The sequence below is a fragment of the Hetaerina americana genome, unplaced genomic scaffold, assembly GCF_022747635.1.
Source record: "Hetaerina americana unplaced genomic scaffold, ioHetAmer1.1.p SCAF_79, whole genome shotgun sequence".
Lineage (NCBI taxonomy): Eukaryota > Metazoa > Arthropoda > Insecta > Odonata > Calopterygidae > Hetaerina > Hetaerina americana.
In genome coordinates, this window is record NW_027287416.1 from 1,442,592 (window position 1) to 1,460,784 (window position 18,193).

At 36.4% G+C, this 18,193-nt stretch overlaps 1 protein-coding gene across 3 annotated transcripts in view; it reads right to left on the reverse strand.

Annotated features, from left to right (window-relative positions):
* Positions 1 to 18,193, reverse strand: part of sit (stuck in traffic) — a 103,343-nt gene that overhangs the window by 18,894 nt on the left and 66,256 nt on the right. For all 3 annotated transcript variants that reach the window (XM_071596225.1, XM_071596226.1, XM_071596227.1), the window contains one exon: positions 4,899 to 4,985. In XM_071596225.1, the coding sequence (XP_071452326.1) occupies positions 4,899 to 4,985 (87 nt within the window). The remainder of the gene's footprint in view (positions 1 to 4,898; positions 4,986 to 18,193) is intronic.

Consider the following 18,193-nt stretch of genomic DNA (forward strand, 5'->3'; position numbering starts at 1 on the left):
CATCATTTGCTAGGGACTGATTGAAATATTAACATAAATAAGTAGTTACAAGGTTTTGGAATTGTTTACGCATTGAATTGAGCTAGAACAGAGTTCCGGCAACTGAAATTCCAGTGAAAACTGTCATCAATATATGTGGAGCAATGCGGGATCAACACGAAAACCAATGAGTAATCGCCATGTGTCCATGAAAGTTTCCGTTAGTAGCAGAATAAGAAAGATATGATATCAAACAAATTTGTTAAATATTCGTTTTCCTTTCCAACAATTCACGCTTTTGAATTATTTGAATCTAAAAGAGATGTAATTTTTACATTTCTGTCACAACACTAATCGCCCCAGTGAATACGATAATAGTTTAAAATGCAAAGACGTAAGAACTCAACAGTTGAAGAAATGAAAAAAACCCTCGAACCAAAGAAATATAAATATGAAAAGAGCAGTTTTAGGATCCAATTTGATATCCATGAGATATAAATATGAAAATAATTCAAGGAGAGATACGAATATGTAATGAAAGAATTAACTAAACGCAATTCCATTGAAACCGAAAAGAAACTGTACGATTCCTTTTTTCACTGTGTAATTAATAGCGATTTCATGAATTTAATAGCATTATAGTGTTTCGAAAATTCTGTCACCATGACCCTAAAAACCAAGAGATAATCAATCATTGCCTGTTTTAGGAGAATTTATTTAGGAGGACTCGCCGACCAACACTTGTGACCGGAATCATACTCACTTAGGTAGGAGATAGATACATAATACATTCCTAGGAATATCTCATGCTTGCTATCGTATGCAATTAATCAACCTCAATGTAATGAATTAACGCATCTCAGTGAAATCAGGTGCATACACCCTGAAGCGATATTTTCCTATATTTGAGCATAATCTAATCCTAAATATGCTTAGGGCAAAGAGAGTATGGTAGGTGAGCTTCTCCAATGATTCATTGCCATCGTTTTTCTATAAGGTCTGCATTCCATATCTCTATCAATCGAAAATTTCAAGTTTTCGTAACGTTACTCTTATCCACATGCAAGGATAGTGATCGTTCTACAGTGTACTGCGGAAATATTTCGAAAACTGTTAAACTGAACTGGTCTATTGAGATTCTGCGTGCAATACTCACATAGACGGCCACTTTAACATCCACTGTTGTATCGCACGTCTTTTTGTTAATAATAGGTAAACCAGTTTGTGCGCATTAGCACAATAAATTATCGCGCACAGTAGTCTTAGTAACATTCCAAGAGTGAGTTCTCAGCATATAGTACCTTTGAAAATGTATCTTTGCAAACTTATAAATACTCCAAAATAAGCGAATATGTGGTGATACAATGAGTCCCTAAACACTTGGAAAGTTGTCTTAATTTCCCGAAATCCCGATATTAATTTATTATTATTATTTGATTTGGATAAATTAAACGCAAACATAAGATATGAAATTGAGTTGATATTAGAGTAAAAAATGTTGATGAAATATTAGGTCAACAAAGGTCATCATGAATAATATATTAGTTACACAATAGAGTTGAGTAAAACCTATTCCATCGAAAAGAACAGAAAAAGACAAAAATGGTGATTAATCATAATTTCCAATTTAATGAGGATAAATTACGAGACGGACGGCCTTATTTGAAAATATAATCTTCCGTCAAATCATACCGCCTTTTTGGACGCTGCTTTTTCGGTTTTCAAACTATGATACTGTTGAGAAAGATAGTGGAGAAAATTATTAAAGCCTCCATTAACCTGAATCCCGTTTAAAACTGTCTTATCATGTCTCCCGCTCTAATGCAATCGATTGTTAAACTTTCTTTCCTGAATCCTTGAGCGGGCGACGAACAAATTTAAATAAATGCAGAGAAGCAAAACCTGTCATTAAGTATTTCATCTTAAAAATTCCCATGTGTAAAATACATCAGATAGTCGGCTTTATTAACTTGATAAAATATTTAACGCGTTATAATTAAATACTTTAGTGTTTTTTCAACAAAAAATATTCTTTTCACACGCGAAATACGATCAAAATCTACGGATTTCGCCATTCTACAATGATGGATTGTGGTGTTTTTGAGGTTAAAGAATGTTTTTATAGAAGAAGATACTTAATGTTAGAAGAAGATAAAAAAAAGCAAAGCAGATAAATTTTAGAGAGAGATTATCCCATTTGAAGCCTTTATTCATAAATGAGAGCCATTTCTATGGGGCAATATAAATAGATGGTGTGAAAACACAGTGGTCAAAACGGTTGGTCGTGCATTCTACAAGTATACTGCTTGTGTAATCCTTCTGAAATCTTTTAGGTAACCGCTTCTAAAAAATCCATGACTTCCGATATTCTGGTCATTATAACTTAGCAGACAATTGAATGATGGTCCATTTTTCATTGCTATTAATGCCATATACTTGATGACTTGATGGACTGTACCCTCACCTATATTAGCATGCCTTTGTGTTGATTACCTTAATTAATGTAAAATAAATTTGCAATATATCGAAAACCTTATTCTTAGTATTTGTTTAACCAAAAGCTGGTACCACTTACAAATATGGAGCGAGCAACTACAAAAGTGGACGTGTTTGAATTCTTTCCGTTATCATTATTTGGATTACCTTTTGAAATACAGATTGTAAAACACAGAAACTCGACGCACGCACTCGTCTCACCAAATGTAGATGAGTAGATTGAAAATGACAAATTCTATTTTTCTCTAGCGATGCGCTTCACAGTAACAGTCTCTGTGAATAACTGTTTTTTTAACATAATTTATACATTTTTGACTTCTAAAAAGTATAAATTATTATAGGAAATTTTCTCTCGTCATTGACTAGCATTTTTTGCGCTCGAAATTTAGAGCACACACTATGATACCGAAATGAACCAAATTTAATTTGACAGAGCTCTTGATTAATATGTAGACCCAGAAAAGCAACGAGTATTTCGACTTCGACTAATTTACATATATCGGCGTTCGTTTTTTACTGCAATTGTATTTTTCATCCTACCCAGCTCTATCTTGCAGGCACAAACGGAGCACTCACGGGTATATTACGAACATTTATGAAAATTTACCGTTTTAATTTTTTTCTAATTTTCGGCAGTTATTTCTTATACCCAAATATGGCAAAACTAGAAATGTTGTGAAAGGTACAAGGCATTGAAATGTGTAGGGTATAATGAGATATAATATAGGATTGAAATATTAATTAATTAATAGTGTCATTTAATTCAAAATGATTTTAAGGACGCCCCGCAGGGCATGTTTGAATTTAATTGATAGCCGCCGATTGTCGTATAGCCCAGCATGTACCTGAAATTTCGTGAAGTTTCATGTTTTTTATTGTTATGCGAGTTATATGCACGATTAAGGAGCTTCAGGCATGACCCCACGTGAAAAAATAATCACATTTCCACTTTTGCAATTGTGAGCAGGTGTTGTTGGAAGCGAAAAAGCTCAATTGTAATTTAAATAGACCTACCATAATTATCCAAAATTTCCCTCAGCTTCGCATTTTCAATCGGAGAATTATGTAAAATGAGTCAAGAAAAACCGAGATGATATCCCAATAACGACTTTTACGCGGAGTTAAAAAAAAAGGCTTTCCGAGATTTAAAAAAATTATAAATTGGAGTTGAAAAATAATAAATAACATGGAAATGTAGTGACCGCGCACGTCCTAATAATATTACGTAGGGGATGGTTGTACACCAAATGAATAACGTATTGGGTTGAGTGTGATTTTTTGCCTTGCTACTACGCCTCTAAATCGGGTTTTAGTCTACATCCTCTGGGTAGTACCGTTACAATTAATTTAATGCTGGGTTTCTTGGAGAGTGAACTGGCTTGCTTCCCTCATCCAGTACAAAGGAAGGTGAGCGAAATTTTACTAAACGTTATGAGCTTGAAGTAAGCCTAGTGTCAGTTTGATCGGAGTAAAATTTAACTTTCAAATTTAATTTTAAAAATATTTCTTCGATTCGATTAGAATTCTGCGGACTCGGTCTCCATATTCCTGTTACTCATTGCCGCTTCACAGTCGGCTATTTTAGTAAGGAATTAGTAGTAGTCATAAGGGGGAGGTAACTGGAAGTCGAAGTCATTTTTAAAAGGGGGGTAGTTGATTAATTTGGTAGGGATAGGATATTCAGGGAATGGAGGAGGGTGAATAGCATTCCGGCGTCAGTATTGTACTACTCTTAATGAAATACTCCAAGTGGAAAGTTTGACGTCCCATCCGACAGAAGGGGTACTTCACTTGAATTTCTCTCCATATTTGCACTAAATTAGGGATTAGGCTACCAATGAAAAACCCCGCCAACTCCGGAATCCGAATTCCAGCCCTCGGAGTAGGAAACCACTAAATGCGCATGTATTAGCCATTACACCATCCCGATCTAGTTGTGAATTTACATGCACCCGTGCGCATACTATTCAAGTTGCAAACATGCAGCCATCCTTAACCCCTCAATGAAAGGCTTAGATAATATGCGATATAGACTGAGTACAAAATTATACAAAATAATTTCGTATGTATCATAAGCTATTTAAAATAATCGAAAACAAGGGGCCTCTGGTTGGGGGGATAAATTTCACTCAATCCAATCCAAGCAGACATCGGCACTGATTTTTTTATGCATTGTAATATGAAAATACACAACAAATTTTATCATACATTATCACTCCAATTTAAGGACTATAACAATAAATATTAATAAAGAGCTACTGAAGACAATATATTTTTCTAGAGTGAAATGGTCTTAAAAGTAGTTCAAAAACTTTCAAAGCAAACAGAATCACATGATGAGAATAAGGTATACTACATGAATGCCTCGAGTGCCATCAATAACTTTATTGATTGAGTTAAAATGCTTGAGGTTAGAGTCTCACCTGATAGTTCTGTGAAGACAAAGTGGTAAAACCGTGCAACGGCGTTGGTCGACCTTTGTGACCCCATTGTGTCCACCTCGATTGCTCCTGAAAATGAAATAAAGGTTATTAATTAATAATCTTGTAATGAACAATAAATGACTTCATCTTACAAACTACTCGTTGGATTTTAATTCACTCTTTGTAATAGTCATACAAACGAATATGTTTAATTCCTTAATTACTGAGCCAGTGATTATGAAAGTTGTATTAAAATCAATCTGTAAGGGGTAAATGGTGCCCTGTGAAAGCATGAAGAAAACGACTTCTGATTTTTTAGCTCTCAGATAGAAATTCTTATCACCGATGGATTAACATACCGTTGAAGGAACGAAGAGGAACCAGATATTTAGATGGGTAAAGGCCGAAAAAGTTTTTTGCCTGAAGAAATTAAAATAAAATATCACTGAAGACTAAGTGTTAATTAGAATGCTTTAATCACTCTTTTAAAATCATTATAATAAATACAAATATATTAATTATTTTTACGATTTTAATATTTTAATGTAAATATTTGTTTTATTTTAATAGGTATAAAGTTTTTTATTCTCTATTTATTGCCCATTACGTCACCTTGGGGTAAATTCTGAGCAACAGATTCATAATTGCTACCACATTTAATAAAAAGTGAATTGGCCCCAGCTGATAATTTACTGGAGATGTTGCAATGCCTAGTAATTATCAGCTGAGACTTCTTTTGATAATTAACTTGCTTGTCGTCACATTTCTAATCTCCAATAGATAGGGAATAGTTGCATCATCCAATTATAAGTTCTATTTTAGGATTTTTAAGTTACCGTTGAATTTCTATATTTTGCACACTTAGCAAAGTGCTAAAGATAGTTCAAAACTATCCCTTTGAAGCCTTTTAAAATTTGTGAAAATAATTACTCAAGTGCTTTTTACAAGAGCATAGAGTACAAAATATTTTGGTGACAGTGGTGCAGTCGGTAATTGTCCCGGATGAGGGCTCATTCCCTCGAGAAGATGGCACACCTAATGAGCTTGCAAAACGACTTGAATGGGCATTATTGGGTAAATACATCCATTACTATTCCTCTCCACTAAATCTTGATCGATCAATGCATTTCCGTAGAAGGACGATTTTTCAACTCAACGCAATTTATTTGACTAAATTTTATATCCTAGCATGACATAAAATTTGACACACCGTGGAATAATTTTTCCATCGAACAAATAAAATATTTACCACAAACTTATATTCTTCTTAATTAGCAACGTATGACGACAACAGGAGTGTCCAGATGGAGAATATTTCCAAGCTAACGGCTAAGTAGGTACGAGGTCACGGATAACTACTCCAGAGCGAAAGAAAACATCTTTAAAGCTGCAAGACGCTGTCATTACGCCAGTCGCCAAGCGGTTAAAACAGCAACTTGCCAGTGAGACCATCACAGTTTTATCACTAAATCATCATGCTGTAAGACATCGTGTTTATTAGGAACTGAATAGGACCCTGACAATAACAGCAGCCATTTGAAAAGCGAGGTTTGTTTCGTCTGCCTGATTTGTAAGTATATTCGTCTTCGTAAGAATTCGTAGTAAGGATGCTGCAAAGCAGTAAGAAAAATTGATAATCTTCAAGTAATATTATCCGATTATTCGGATTAGAAAACAAGTTACGGGCAATCACAGGTGTTCGTATGTTGACATTAGGCACACATTTTTCTTTCAAAAGCTTTGAACTTCTTGATACTGTCACCGGGAATGCCTTTATGTTTGAAAAATTATTCATTAAGTCATACGCTTTCCAATTCTTAAAATATTTTACTCTTGAATAACTTACTTATCCAATTACAGCCAGTGCCCTACTTTTCAAATATCTATTTATTTAATGGTCAATGAAAGAGAAAGGAACCGCCGTGGTAAGTTTGGGCTAAAACTCGCCTGATAACTGGTTTGAAGTTCGCCCAGAGCACCATTTCTTTGTTGCTAAGTGAATGTTTTCTGACAAAGAAAAATTGCGATGCGATATTTATGAGGAATTTAGACGTAAAAACCGCGTATACTACCACTTCTTATATAGTCTACCTGTCAAATTAGACTTTAGATGCACTCACAGACTACGAATGGATATAATTCTAAGATCCTTCTAAAACTACGAAAAACACTGCAACAACTTACAGGTCAATACTTGCACCAACTTATATAGTTCACAGGTTTTGGTTTGGACTCAACAATAATAACGATCCCTTGGCTGACTTGCTGACCGAAACTTGATCAACCCTAATTCGAACTGTCCTATTTATTTCCCAGCCTACTTTCATTTCTACCTACAGTCCTTTTATACTCTTGTAAGTTAAAAATCACGGGTGATAATGGATTGCTTTTCTCTGTCCACTACTCACCATCCTGATTCCGCTCCCTATGCTACTCGGATTTTTGCAGTATGAAAAATGTACATAAATCGGATACGTCTCCAACCCCTCCAGTTCACACCTATCTTCTGCGATGCGGAATCAACTTAACTTGCTCTGTCGAACGGCTTCTCAAATTCCGCAAAACAAAATAAATTACGGTCCTTACTATCAGTGACTTCATTCATTTAATGGCATCACGAGTAACCTTGACTGAATTTCCAAAGGTTCGGCTAATATTTTTCCTGTCGCATTTACTATAGCACGAACAAACATTCCTTCCTATTTTTGTCACTATTTATTCACTGCCCCGGTGCCTGTCGTAGAGAGAGATAGAGGAAATGAGAATAAATGCATAGACGAAGACCCTGGACAAAATGCTAAAACAAATAGTATTTTAGGGACGCAAAAGAGAGAAAACAAACATATTGACATTAAGGGGCTAACCGGTGGGCGAAAATGAGAGGAATGCTTCGTCAAAATGATCCCAAGCCGGTCAAATGGTCATCGCTGGTGAACGAGGAGGAATTGAAAAATTTCTCCCTCTTTCGAGCGCCGCCGCGAAATCCATGTCCTGCGGCCCACTCGGCGGTAATGGAGTTTGCACCGAAGGGCGTCCGGTCAGCCCGTCCCATCCTCCCTCCTCCGTGGGAACCCGATCGCCGTGTGGTCGACAAAACGATGCTTGCGTGAGCGAGCGTGAGCACACATTGACGGTTGACCTCTCCCAACAAAACATGCAATCTTTAAATTGTGAGCTCAGTCGACCTTCGGACTTGAAGTGTGGCTGTGTGTACCGAAGAGAAGGAGGGATATAGAGGGAGTCCCCCGAGTGGACCGGAAGAAGAAGCTCAGAGAGGGGGATGATGGATGGAGGAGAGGGAGAAGAAGGGTTGGTGAAGTGCTGAAGGCGATCATCTCCGAAGTGCGGGGGGTGGAGCAACAACAGCCTACGCCAAAGGCCTCGTTGGCGGCGAGTGAATGAAGAGGTGCTATTGTTTGTGGAAGACGTTTTGTATCTGGGAGGAAACACTCTGAGAGGGTATTAAGGGGGTATTATTTTCATCATCTTATCTTTTTAAACTCCCAATTTCTCGTATTATTCCTCCTCGAAGAAAAGCACCCAGGTGTTACGATTTGCCCTTGACTAGCCAAAACGACGGACTCGTAAAACGGTTACGCGACCTTTTCCTAACTCGATGAAGCCTAGTAATAACTTGCGCAGACAGTAATCTGTTTTTAAACTTCAGATATCCTGGTTACTACCTCTGAATTTGATAACTCAAAACATCATAACACGATAAACAGCTATCTTCCCGCCGTGTAGTTTCTTTAATTGGTATCTTTAATATTTAATATCTTTTATTGGTTTCTTTAATTCGTATCTTTCTTTAATTGTCCGTGGCTAATTCATGGGGAGCTGCAAAATAGCAATGAGAGCCTTAATAAACAGAATATATGTAATGCAGGAGAAAAAAATTCTTTAAATATATTTGGGATTTTTATTTTATTTTTAACACTGGCAATATCCATTTTCTCGTGAAGAGTTGACTGTGAAATGTAATACAAGTTTTTCTACTTTTAAATGTGTAATATTTATAACGTTTACAATTTTCCTTTTCCTGCATTACTTATTTGATTTGGTCAAATTATTGGGCGCATGGTATTGATTTTGTTCATATTTAAAGGTGATGTCGACTGATACAGTTTAAGAATACTAACCCGAATCCATCCCATCTAACCACCATACAGAAAATGTGCACCTTTTTCTGCAGTCGACAAAGGTTACATACTCCATTGGCAAGGTTTTAGTGCAGGATTGTCCAGCTTGCAGCCCACGGGCCCCATACTGGCCAAGATGGCTATGAATGCTACCCAAGAAGCAATTTGGAATTATCTAAATAAATAATTTTACTGCTTATTGTGTTGGACAACTATTTTCATGGATGAAGCACACCAAGTGTAAAGTTAGACAAAAATAGGTGATAAGTACTTAAAAATGTCACTGAGCATATTGCAACTACTTCCACCAAATCATGTGTTGGTGCGATAAGACTTTCTCAAACGCAGTATCAAAATACAAATATGTTTAATGGTAGTCCTTTCACTTTATTTTTATTGCAAGTTATTTGTTCTGATGAGATTTTATTATTTCATTTTGTAGATTTTCTTTAATCGTCGCAAACGAATATCATGATAAAATATAACCAAAATCTCAAAAAACAAATATAATTTTACCAATTTCACTAATGTAAATTAGGATGTTCCTGAAATTATCTACGGATTCTTTTTCGCTGATTAGCTTTGGCGTTTGTATTTCAATTGTGACCTCAGAAGATTCTTCTTCAACGCCGTGGCCTAGAAAGTCCCAACTTAATACATTTTTGCTGCCTCACTCTTCACCGGAGTACCCATCCAAAACTGGGTAGTACTAAAATACCTCAGATCCTATAGCATAGATTTCTATACAGGCATCGTTACTTGATTGCATAGTTCAGTGTCAATCATATACTTAACGATGGGAGAATTGATAATAAAAAAAATCCCTCGTAATGCGATTTCTAGGACTTTTAAAGGCAAATAGGTAGTATAAATGTTTTTCTCATATAAAAATGAGTATACAAAGCCGGTCTGTTTGGTATATGATTTACGTTTAGGTATAGTCGACGAGCTGTTTAATCTCTCAATCCTGGTAGAATTGTGATAAAAGCCCGAAAATTCACCTAAAAATTCATCGTAAAATCTGTCTTCTCGGAGTGAATTATTATTATAATACTATTCTTCAGGCCCAGCTTCGATTATTTCAACTTCACGGTTTAAATACAATTGAAGATCCAATTATAAATTTTTGATTGAGACCCTAAGTGAGCTGTCTAAGATCAAGTGACATAGTTGCTGGGAACTGGAACGTAGCCGACATATTCACGGTTGGCGAGCGAACATTTAAGGCTATTGCATCATATAAAGGCAAATAGAAAGATTTAAAATATTTCAATGTGGAAATGTGTCTTCTTTGGTTAAATTAATTTGTCGGTCTAATTGATCATTCAAAATCTAATAAAAATAAAAAACGCATTTAATTCCTCAAATACTGTTCGCATATTGAGCATTAACAAGAAATTAGGTAAAATCCTGTGAAAATCTCAAGTCGGGGATCTACAAAATATGATTTTTCTTAATTTTACTGTGTTAAGTGTAAGTACATAGCTATCATTATTTTGTGTCTTCATTTTGATGCATCTGACGTACCTTTTCGGAATAAAACTGTCTTTTCAATTCAAAGGTGTTTAATTTAGTGTGGCAGGCTACATAGAAAACTGTGATAGAACATAGCTTTTATTATTCAAAATCTGAATTCTAAATCTCTTCAATTTCCTGCTCGCCCTAATTACAACCGCCCTATTTTACTGGCGAAAAACAACGCAAAGACAGACTTGCATTCACTTCCCTTTCTGAACATCTATCTGTCATTCCTGGCGACATTAATCTGGAAATTAATATGAAAACATCAAACTTTTCAAGAACGAATTGAGCGTTGACGAAAATCGTTTACCTTCAAACGCGGGACACAACATCTACGTCTTCTACGGTACGCATACTGCTACCGCTATAGTACAACGATACACTTTTGAGAGCAGTTACATTTCCTATTAAATTTCTTATTAAAAACTAATGACTATTATAATGTTCTCTCAGCATGATGAAACTAATTGATACAAAATACAATCACGACATACACCCGTAGAACTTCCGGCGTGGCTTTGTAGATCGCAACTCGAATATGGTTCATAACTGTCAAAAAAACAATAAACAAAAACTTCAAGTACTTAAAATAAAAAATGGACGATTTAAACGTAAGTATATGGTGAAAATATTTAGTTATCTTTAGCCCGAGCTTCGACGTTATCATCAACCTGCTACGAAACCTTACAGCCTTATCGATATTCATAACACGAGGCAGAATGAAGTAATGAAGCAGATCGGTACCTTCATCTCGCACTATACAGAGTGAAACGTATGCCTCTTCCTCTTGTCTGACTCTGAGCATTAGCATACTGAATTTTAAGCATCACTTTTAGTTAAATGCTTAATTAAAAGATAGTACTAGAATTAAATTAAATTACTTACGATAATGAGGATGACAGCGTTACGAATAAAATCGAGTGTCCTGTATCATTCCTTGAATCCCAATATGGTCATTGTGAAAAAGATATCTTTCCTTTGTCATTTCATTATATTTTTCTACAACACACCTCATAAAACCTATTTTCTTCCCTGGTATTATCCATCTTATGTGTGGCTCATGGTTATTTGACGTCGAACTGACGAATGTGGTGTTTTCCTAGAGTGATAACGTATACTAGATTCTCAGTAAGCGTAATACGGAAAAAATATCACCTATAGAAAGATATGAACCATTTGTTGGAAAGAGGCACTCTTATGAAGACCTTCGATTTGCTCTCTTAGATAGGTATTTATTCTAACAAAAGAATATTTCATGCACCTGAAGATACCGCATTTAGAAAAGTCTAGCCTAATACGATAGGTGGTATATCCGTTTGTAGGAAGTGCAAGTGCACGTTAATTTTTCCAGTCATTTAATGAAGTGCCTTAATTGGTTATACATTTCTAGATGTAAAAACTTGTCAGGCTTTATTTAATAACATTTATCCAGCTGTCGAGATGAAAATTTTGAGGAAAAGCTAGATATGGTGGTCTTTCACTCTTTCGTACCACTAGCATGGTTCCAGACGATTTGAACTTTTTTCTTTACATTCCCGCATGCGTTGTAGCACAAGGATTTAGGAAAAGATTACGCCACCAGAACTCCAACATGACAATAAGTACCCTCAAGGTTACGAAATAGCAGAAGAAGGCGCTGGCCTTCATGAAAAACTTTTTGTCGCTCTAAGGCGACCCGGGGCAGAGGCAGTACGCATTTGGGCTCTCATGGTTAATATTGACATATCGATGAAGCCATTGATTGTCTGCGTTGTTCTGCAATACTATAGAAAGATATCCGCCCTTGGCCATATTTTAATTCATTTTGAGACGAAATCACTGCTATAAATTATGAAAATGATTTTTTTCATTTAATTTATTATGTAAACGCCATGATTCTTTGAAATTCCGAAAAGAATACTCAGAAGAATCACCAAAGAATTTTAGCTTAGAAGTACTTCGTGTACCTCTGAATTGCGTAAAGATTATGCGTAGTCATTATCTATAAGTTTTATGGGTTACTAACCTTGTCATTATTCGCCTCACTAGTCGTATTAAGTCACCTCAAAGAGGTGACTTAATACTATTATTTGCGAATGAATAGACTGATATCAGCGGGCAAAGCTTTTTCTTAATATTTACGGTTTACCTTACGACCACCAATGAATGGTATTTACTCTTGACCACAGTCACGAAATCATGCCCCAGCGGAAGCAAAGGAGTTAAGAAAGTGATTTGTAATAAGGCTTAAAAAAAATTATCAACAACATTGCTTTTAAGATTAAGGAACCCATGTCCACAGAACTCAACATGAAAGACTGATCATGGCAGAACTGATCATGAAAGAAATCCGTGTTCTACTTCAATAGACGGATATGTTGTAAGTTTCCAGCCTGCTTACCAATATCTCAGACCACTCCAGAACATAATATTATTTGTACGGTAATTGACTGTATACAGACTTGCCTGTTTATTGCCTCCCTTTTAAATTGAAATTATGAGTTATCAAGGTAGCAATCTTGGTCTTCGGGTGTTCGATTAATACTTTGGATAGTGTGTTTAACTTCTATACCTATATGACTAGGGCAATCCCGAAAAGACAATATTTAACATTGTGATAATTCAATCTCAATGAAACCCGTCTGGATAGAGCTTTGATCTGTAATGCTCTACCCACTGAATGTTATTTTAAGGAGTAGGGGTTGTGGCTGAATGTGTCACCTTCGTTCATGCGTTAATTATGAATTATGAAACGTGATGTTACAGCCATTTATGCATAGTCGTTAACTGATATGCAGTGAATATAGAGTTTTTAATTACATTAAGAAGCTAACACGTACTCTAAATCTTATTTTGGACCAGTTAAGAGGCGAAAAAATTTGAAACCGCGATTTACTGTTTTTATACCATATATTAATATCATTTGATCATTGGGGGATAAATTCTGTCGTTGAAATACATACTATTAAAACTTATATAATTGCGCACATGAAACCAGTCTTTTTGTAAGAATATCATGTATTTCCCCACAATTAATCCAAAATTCTTCCGTTAGACGCCTTTCAGTGCCGTAAGAGTATAATTAAAATCTAGGATTTTTAACATCAATTTCCATCAAACCTAACGCAGGGAGACGCTATATTATCATCATTATTTGAAAGAGTGTACTTAGGATTGTAAATAACAAACTTTTTCCGGATATGGTACACACATGGCATCTCAATGCAACCTCCTTTAACCGTGAGCTCTTTGCCGTCTTTCGTCAACAGTAACCTGATGTCCCCCACCCCCGAATTTCATGCTTTCGTACCGACCCTAGCTTGAATCCTAGCTACGGTCATATCGTCCGAACCTGTCTGATGACGTTAATGACTTCAGTCCGCTGCCATATTCCCAATAGATGCTACTTTTTTATTTTCGTGTAAAAGTAATAAACTGAGAATCCTCCTTTCTAGGGGTGAAATATCTGGCTGTCGTTAGAGCAAAAGTAATTACTGATATTAACCTTAATGGTATTAACATATATGTTGGGATAAGTGGAAGTTAAGGTCTATTGGGACTTGGACGGCTATGGCGTCACTGGAGAGGATTCCTCATCGTCAACGGGAAAATCCAGGAGTCACCACTTAGGGGAGGGAGATTATTTCGCCTTGCGTGATTAAGCTACATTTCAAGATAAGAGATACACCTCAAGACCTTGCATATCGGCAAATGTCAAAGGAGAGGAAAAGCAGTGGCTTAAGTTGCTACGTATTCAAAAGAGATATTGGAAATAAGTATGGAAAAATACACACCAAAGGATTAGTTTAAAAAAAACGTTTTACTATATCGAACAAGTAAGGTTTCATGAAAAGACAATTTGTAATATTGACCGATAAACTAATATAAAATACAATCAAAAAGTGTCCATGTTTAGTAACTTTAAACCGTTTCATCGTATTTCACATCAAAATCATAACTATATTTTACAATTTGTCGAATGGCTAATTTACAATAAATGTTTAGGAAAAAATAACTACTACTACAGAATAGATTCATCAGTTTTAACGAGCGAGAAAGGTCGAGTAAGAGCATTTTCTCCGCCAGAGAATATGATGATAATGCAAAAATTACCAAGTGGGATGACTAATGAATATACACAGTCCATCTTTAGCAATTTTTTGTCTATTGGCGTCGATTCAAATTTAACCCTGTACCAGTGCCAGAGCTAAGTACACACCTTAGTATTCAATAGTATTCTGATTGCATACATGGATCGATTGAAGCATCTGTAACTCAGAAATAATTCAGGAGAAGTTTGTTTTGGGTACACATACGATCACATTCATTCGTAGCAGTTATATGAAGTAAATGTTCGTGGGTTACGATACTGGAGGTCAATTACAACTATAACTATTAATTATAGACCTAGATTTGAGGTTGATACTGTTGAAAATAATTACCATTAGTGCCACTGATATAGCAACATCAAGGAATATCTACATCATTGTCATTTTTCGATTCAAGAATGTTAACGCCTGTAACCTACGTTGATTTATGAGTTGCATAACTCTCGAATGTTTTCGGTGCAGCAACAGTCATTTAATCCATTAATGCTATTATTTTCTAGGTTTTAGATGCACAACCTCCAACCATTTAACCATCTCCCCCACTTCATTACATCCTTGATCACCATTTTTAGCAAATGAAGAAACTGACAGGACTTCATGGTACCTTTATCAAGTCAAGAATTATTCGCATTGTATTTTATGAAGTTAATTCTAATGAAGAATAGAATAAATTATTTTTGTAGAAAGTGGCCCTTGGCAGAGTGGCATTTTATTAAACGTTTTGATAGCATTGTTTCCAATACCTCAGAAGCATGATGGATTGCTCTAATATTTATTTAATGGTACTTGACGAGATGCCTACAACTGCTTCTTAATTAAGAATTATAATCCAAGTCATTGTCAGAGATTTAGGACCCGATGTCGGGCATGCACACTTAGATAACGATGACAACCTTTTGAACGAGATATTGCATCACATTTACGAAGCATATGGCCTTACTACCTGGCACGGGCTTTGAGAGTCCTCATTTTCGTGGAAAGCATCAAAGAGACGGGCATACACTTTCCCTTCAAGAGAAGCACCAACCCATGTAAGTCATAGCTATTTAGTCCAGGAAGTTCAGAAGGAGTCCTATCACGGAGGCGGTATCCACTCTTGACCGCGCCTTCCCTCTCGTCGAATTCTCCCCTGCTCCCCACTCTCTACCACAACTCACATTGCTGCCTTGCTGGGTCTCTCCCACGTTCTTCTCTTCGACCTACCATCGCCTACTCAAATATTTTGCCTTAGCCGCTGGGAAAGATTTCGAACTTGTTAAATCAATAGTTTTAGTCGGTCGCGGTATTTTATGCAAAGAGCTTTTTGATTGTAAAAGTTCAAAAGTAGGACAAATACATAGAGAACCCTAGGAAATGTTTAGAATTAAATAAATTGATGTTATAAACTTAATGAAATGTTGTAATGCCTCAACTGGCCAACAGTAACAGCTTACCAAAACCTTTCTAATGACACCAGTCGGCCAAGTCAATCATCTAATCACTAATTCATTTTGATAGTTTTTATCCATATCCTTACCAATTAAGGGACTTACTATTATAGCGTAAATGACACTACCTTTGCACGAGTCTGCAAGGTGTTTGGTAGCCATATTTTGATGATACTTTAGACCCCGTTTCGTGGGACATCTGCAATGCCATTAGTTTTCCAGCTTCAGGAGTTAGTAAAACATCAGGAGCCCTACAAAAGTATTTAGTTAACAAAAATAGTTAACAATTCACAGGTATACAACATCGTTTATATGAGAACTAATACTGTGTAACTTAATCGCGCCCTTAAGAGGATCTTCACTTAATAGTCAAACAGAGAGAGGTTAAGGTACTCTGCGTATCAGATGATACAGATAAGCTCTAGCTATATGCTTGCGAAACATAAAATTGCTACAGGATTGCTGGACTCTTGATTGAATTTGTTAAGCCTAATTAATTGTGATCAAACCTTCAGCTACATAAATGAATTATGCAAAATATGAAAGGTATGATTAAATTTATAATTCTTTCATTTGGTGAAAACGGATGAGACGAAGGTCGTCTCTTGCCTGTCAAACGTGCCTCGGATCTCTTTTGCTGATCTCTCAATTAATTTATTCACTACCTCTCCTTGAATACTCTCCCGAAGGCGCATAACTGGCGCGTTCACCACTACGATTTTCCGCCATCGTCTCCTCGGTAGGCATGTGCTGGTTCCTCGTCTCATTCCCTCGCCCGGTAGGGTTTGCCAGCCCCACACTCCAGTCAGGTCACTTGCGCTTGGAAGCGAAATGTCGAAACGAAGACAGGGGTGATGCGTTCAAGGCGTGACGAGGCTAGTGGGAAGGAAAAGGAGACACAGCTCGGCGGGATGAAACACTGTTCTCCTGCGCTCCCGCCTCGCGGAGACTTCAACGCCCGTCGTTACGTTTCTTAATAGCTGCGTCGCCGTTCGGCGACGCAGCTATTAAGAAATTTACCATCGATCCTTTGCAAATCGTCCTGAGGGAGAGGAAAGCTGCATGTGGACTTTGGTGGACCATGCATACATCCATTTGACCATCTTTTCCTTTTAATTACAATCTTGGCCACCTTTCCCAGCAGGACGAAGGAACTGTTAGGCCTATATGGTACTTTTATGCATTCATTCAAGCACTCTATAGGGATTCTAATTTGAAGTTTAATGGTATTTGCTCGAGGTGTTCCTCATTGCGTTTCAAGTCAAAGGGAGATAGATTGGAGAGAGATATCTGGTATTCGTAAGGAGGGACACTGGAACGTAACTTGAATACAAATTTGAAATAATTTATCCACATAAATGAGGGAAAGGGTCATATTATTAGCGTTGAATAAAATTAAAATGACTCATCAACAATAAATTTAGTTATATTTCATTAAATTTATGATAGACGGATTGCATGATAACATTTCTTTCACATATTAAAGCTCTCAGAATGTTTCTAGAAAACAATTGATTAATTATAAAGGTTAAACACCAGACATATTTCTTTGGCTAATTATATTCTATTCTTGATATTGATTTTAATATATGGCTTTTAATGCAACAATTTCCAAGATTAAAAATCATTTGCCTTGACCGGGATTCGAACCCGGATCCCTCGATATCCGCACGAGTACGTTAGCCAGTTAAGCTATCGAGGCGTCCTCTTCAACTCTGAAGATAGCAGAACTGGCTAAAATACTCGGCTGGACATCTAAGGATCCGGGTTCGAATCTAGGTCAAGGCGAATGTTTTTAAAACTCTGAAATTGTTGCATTGAAATGCATATTAGCGGAGAACTCCGTTAAAATTTCCTGTTGCGCCATCTCCCGTAGTTTCTTGGATATGGGTTTTATGGGCATAAGTGAAATTCAAGATATACTTTTCACCTACATTCATTAAATTATAGTTTCCATCGGTCAATTATCATAAAGTGACTTCGTAGTTTTATGTATTAGTGCAAGTCTATTCCACACACACACACTTACTTATCAGTAGGCCATAACTTGGTTCTTTATGTCCTCCAAACGGTCGAACTATTTTACACCGTAAACTTCATAAAATAAGTCCGCTACATTG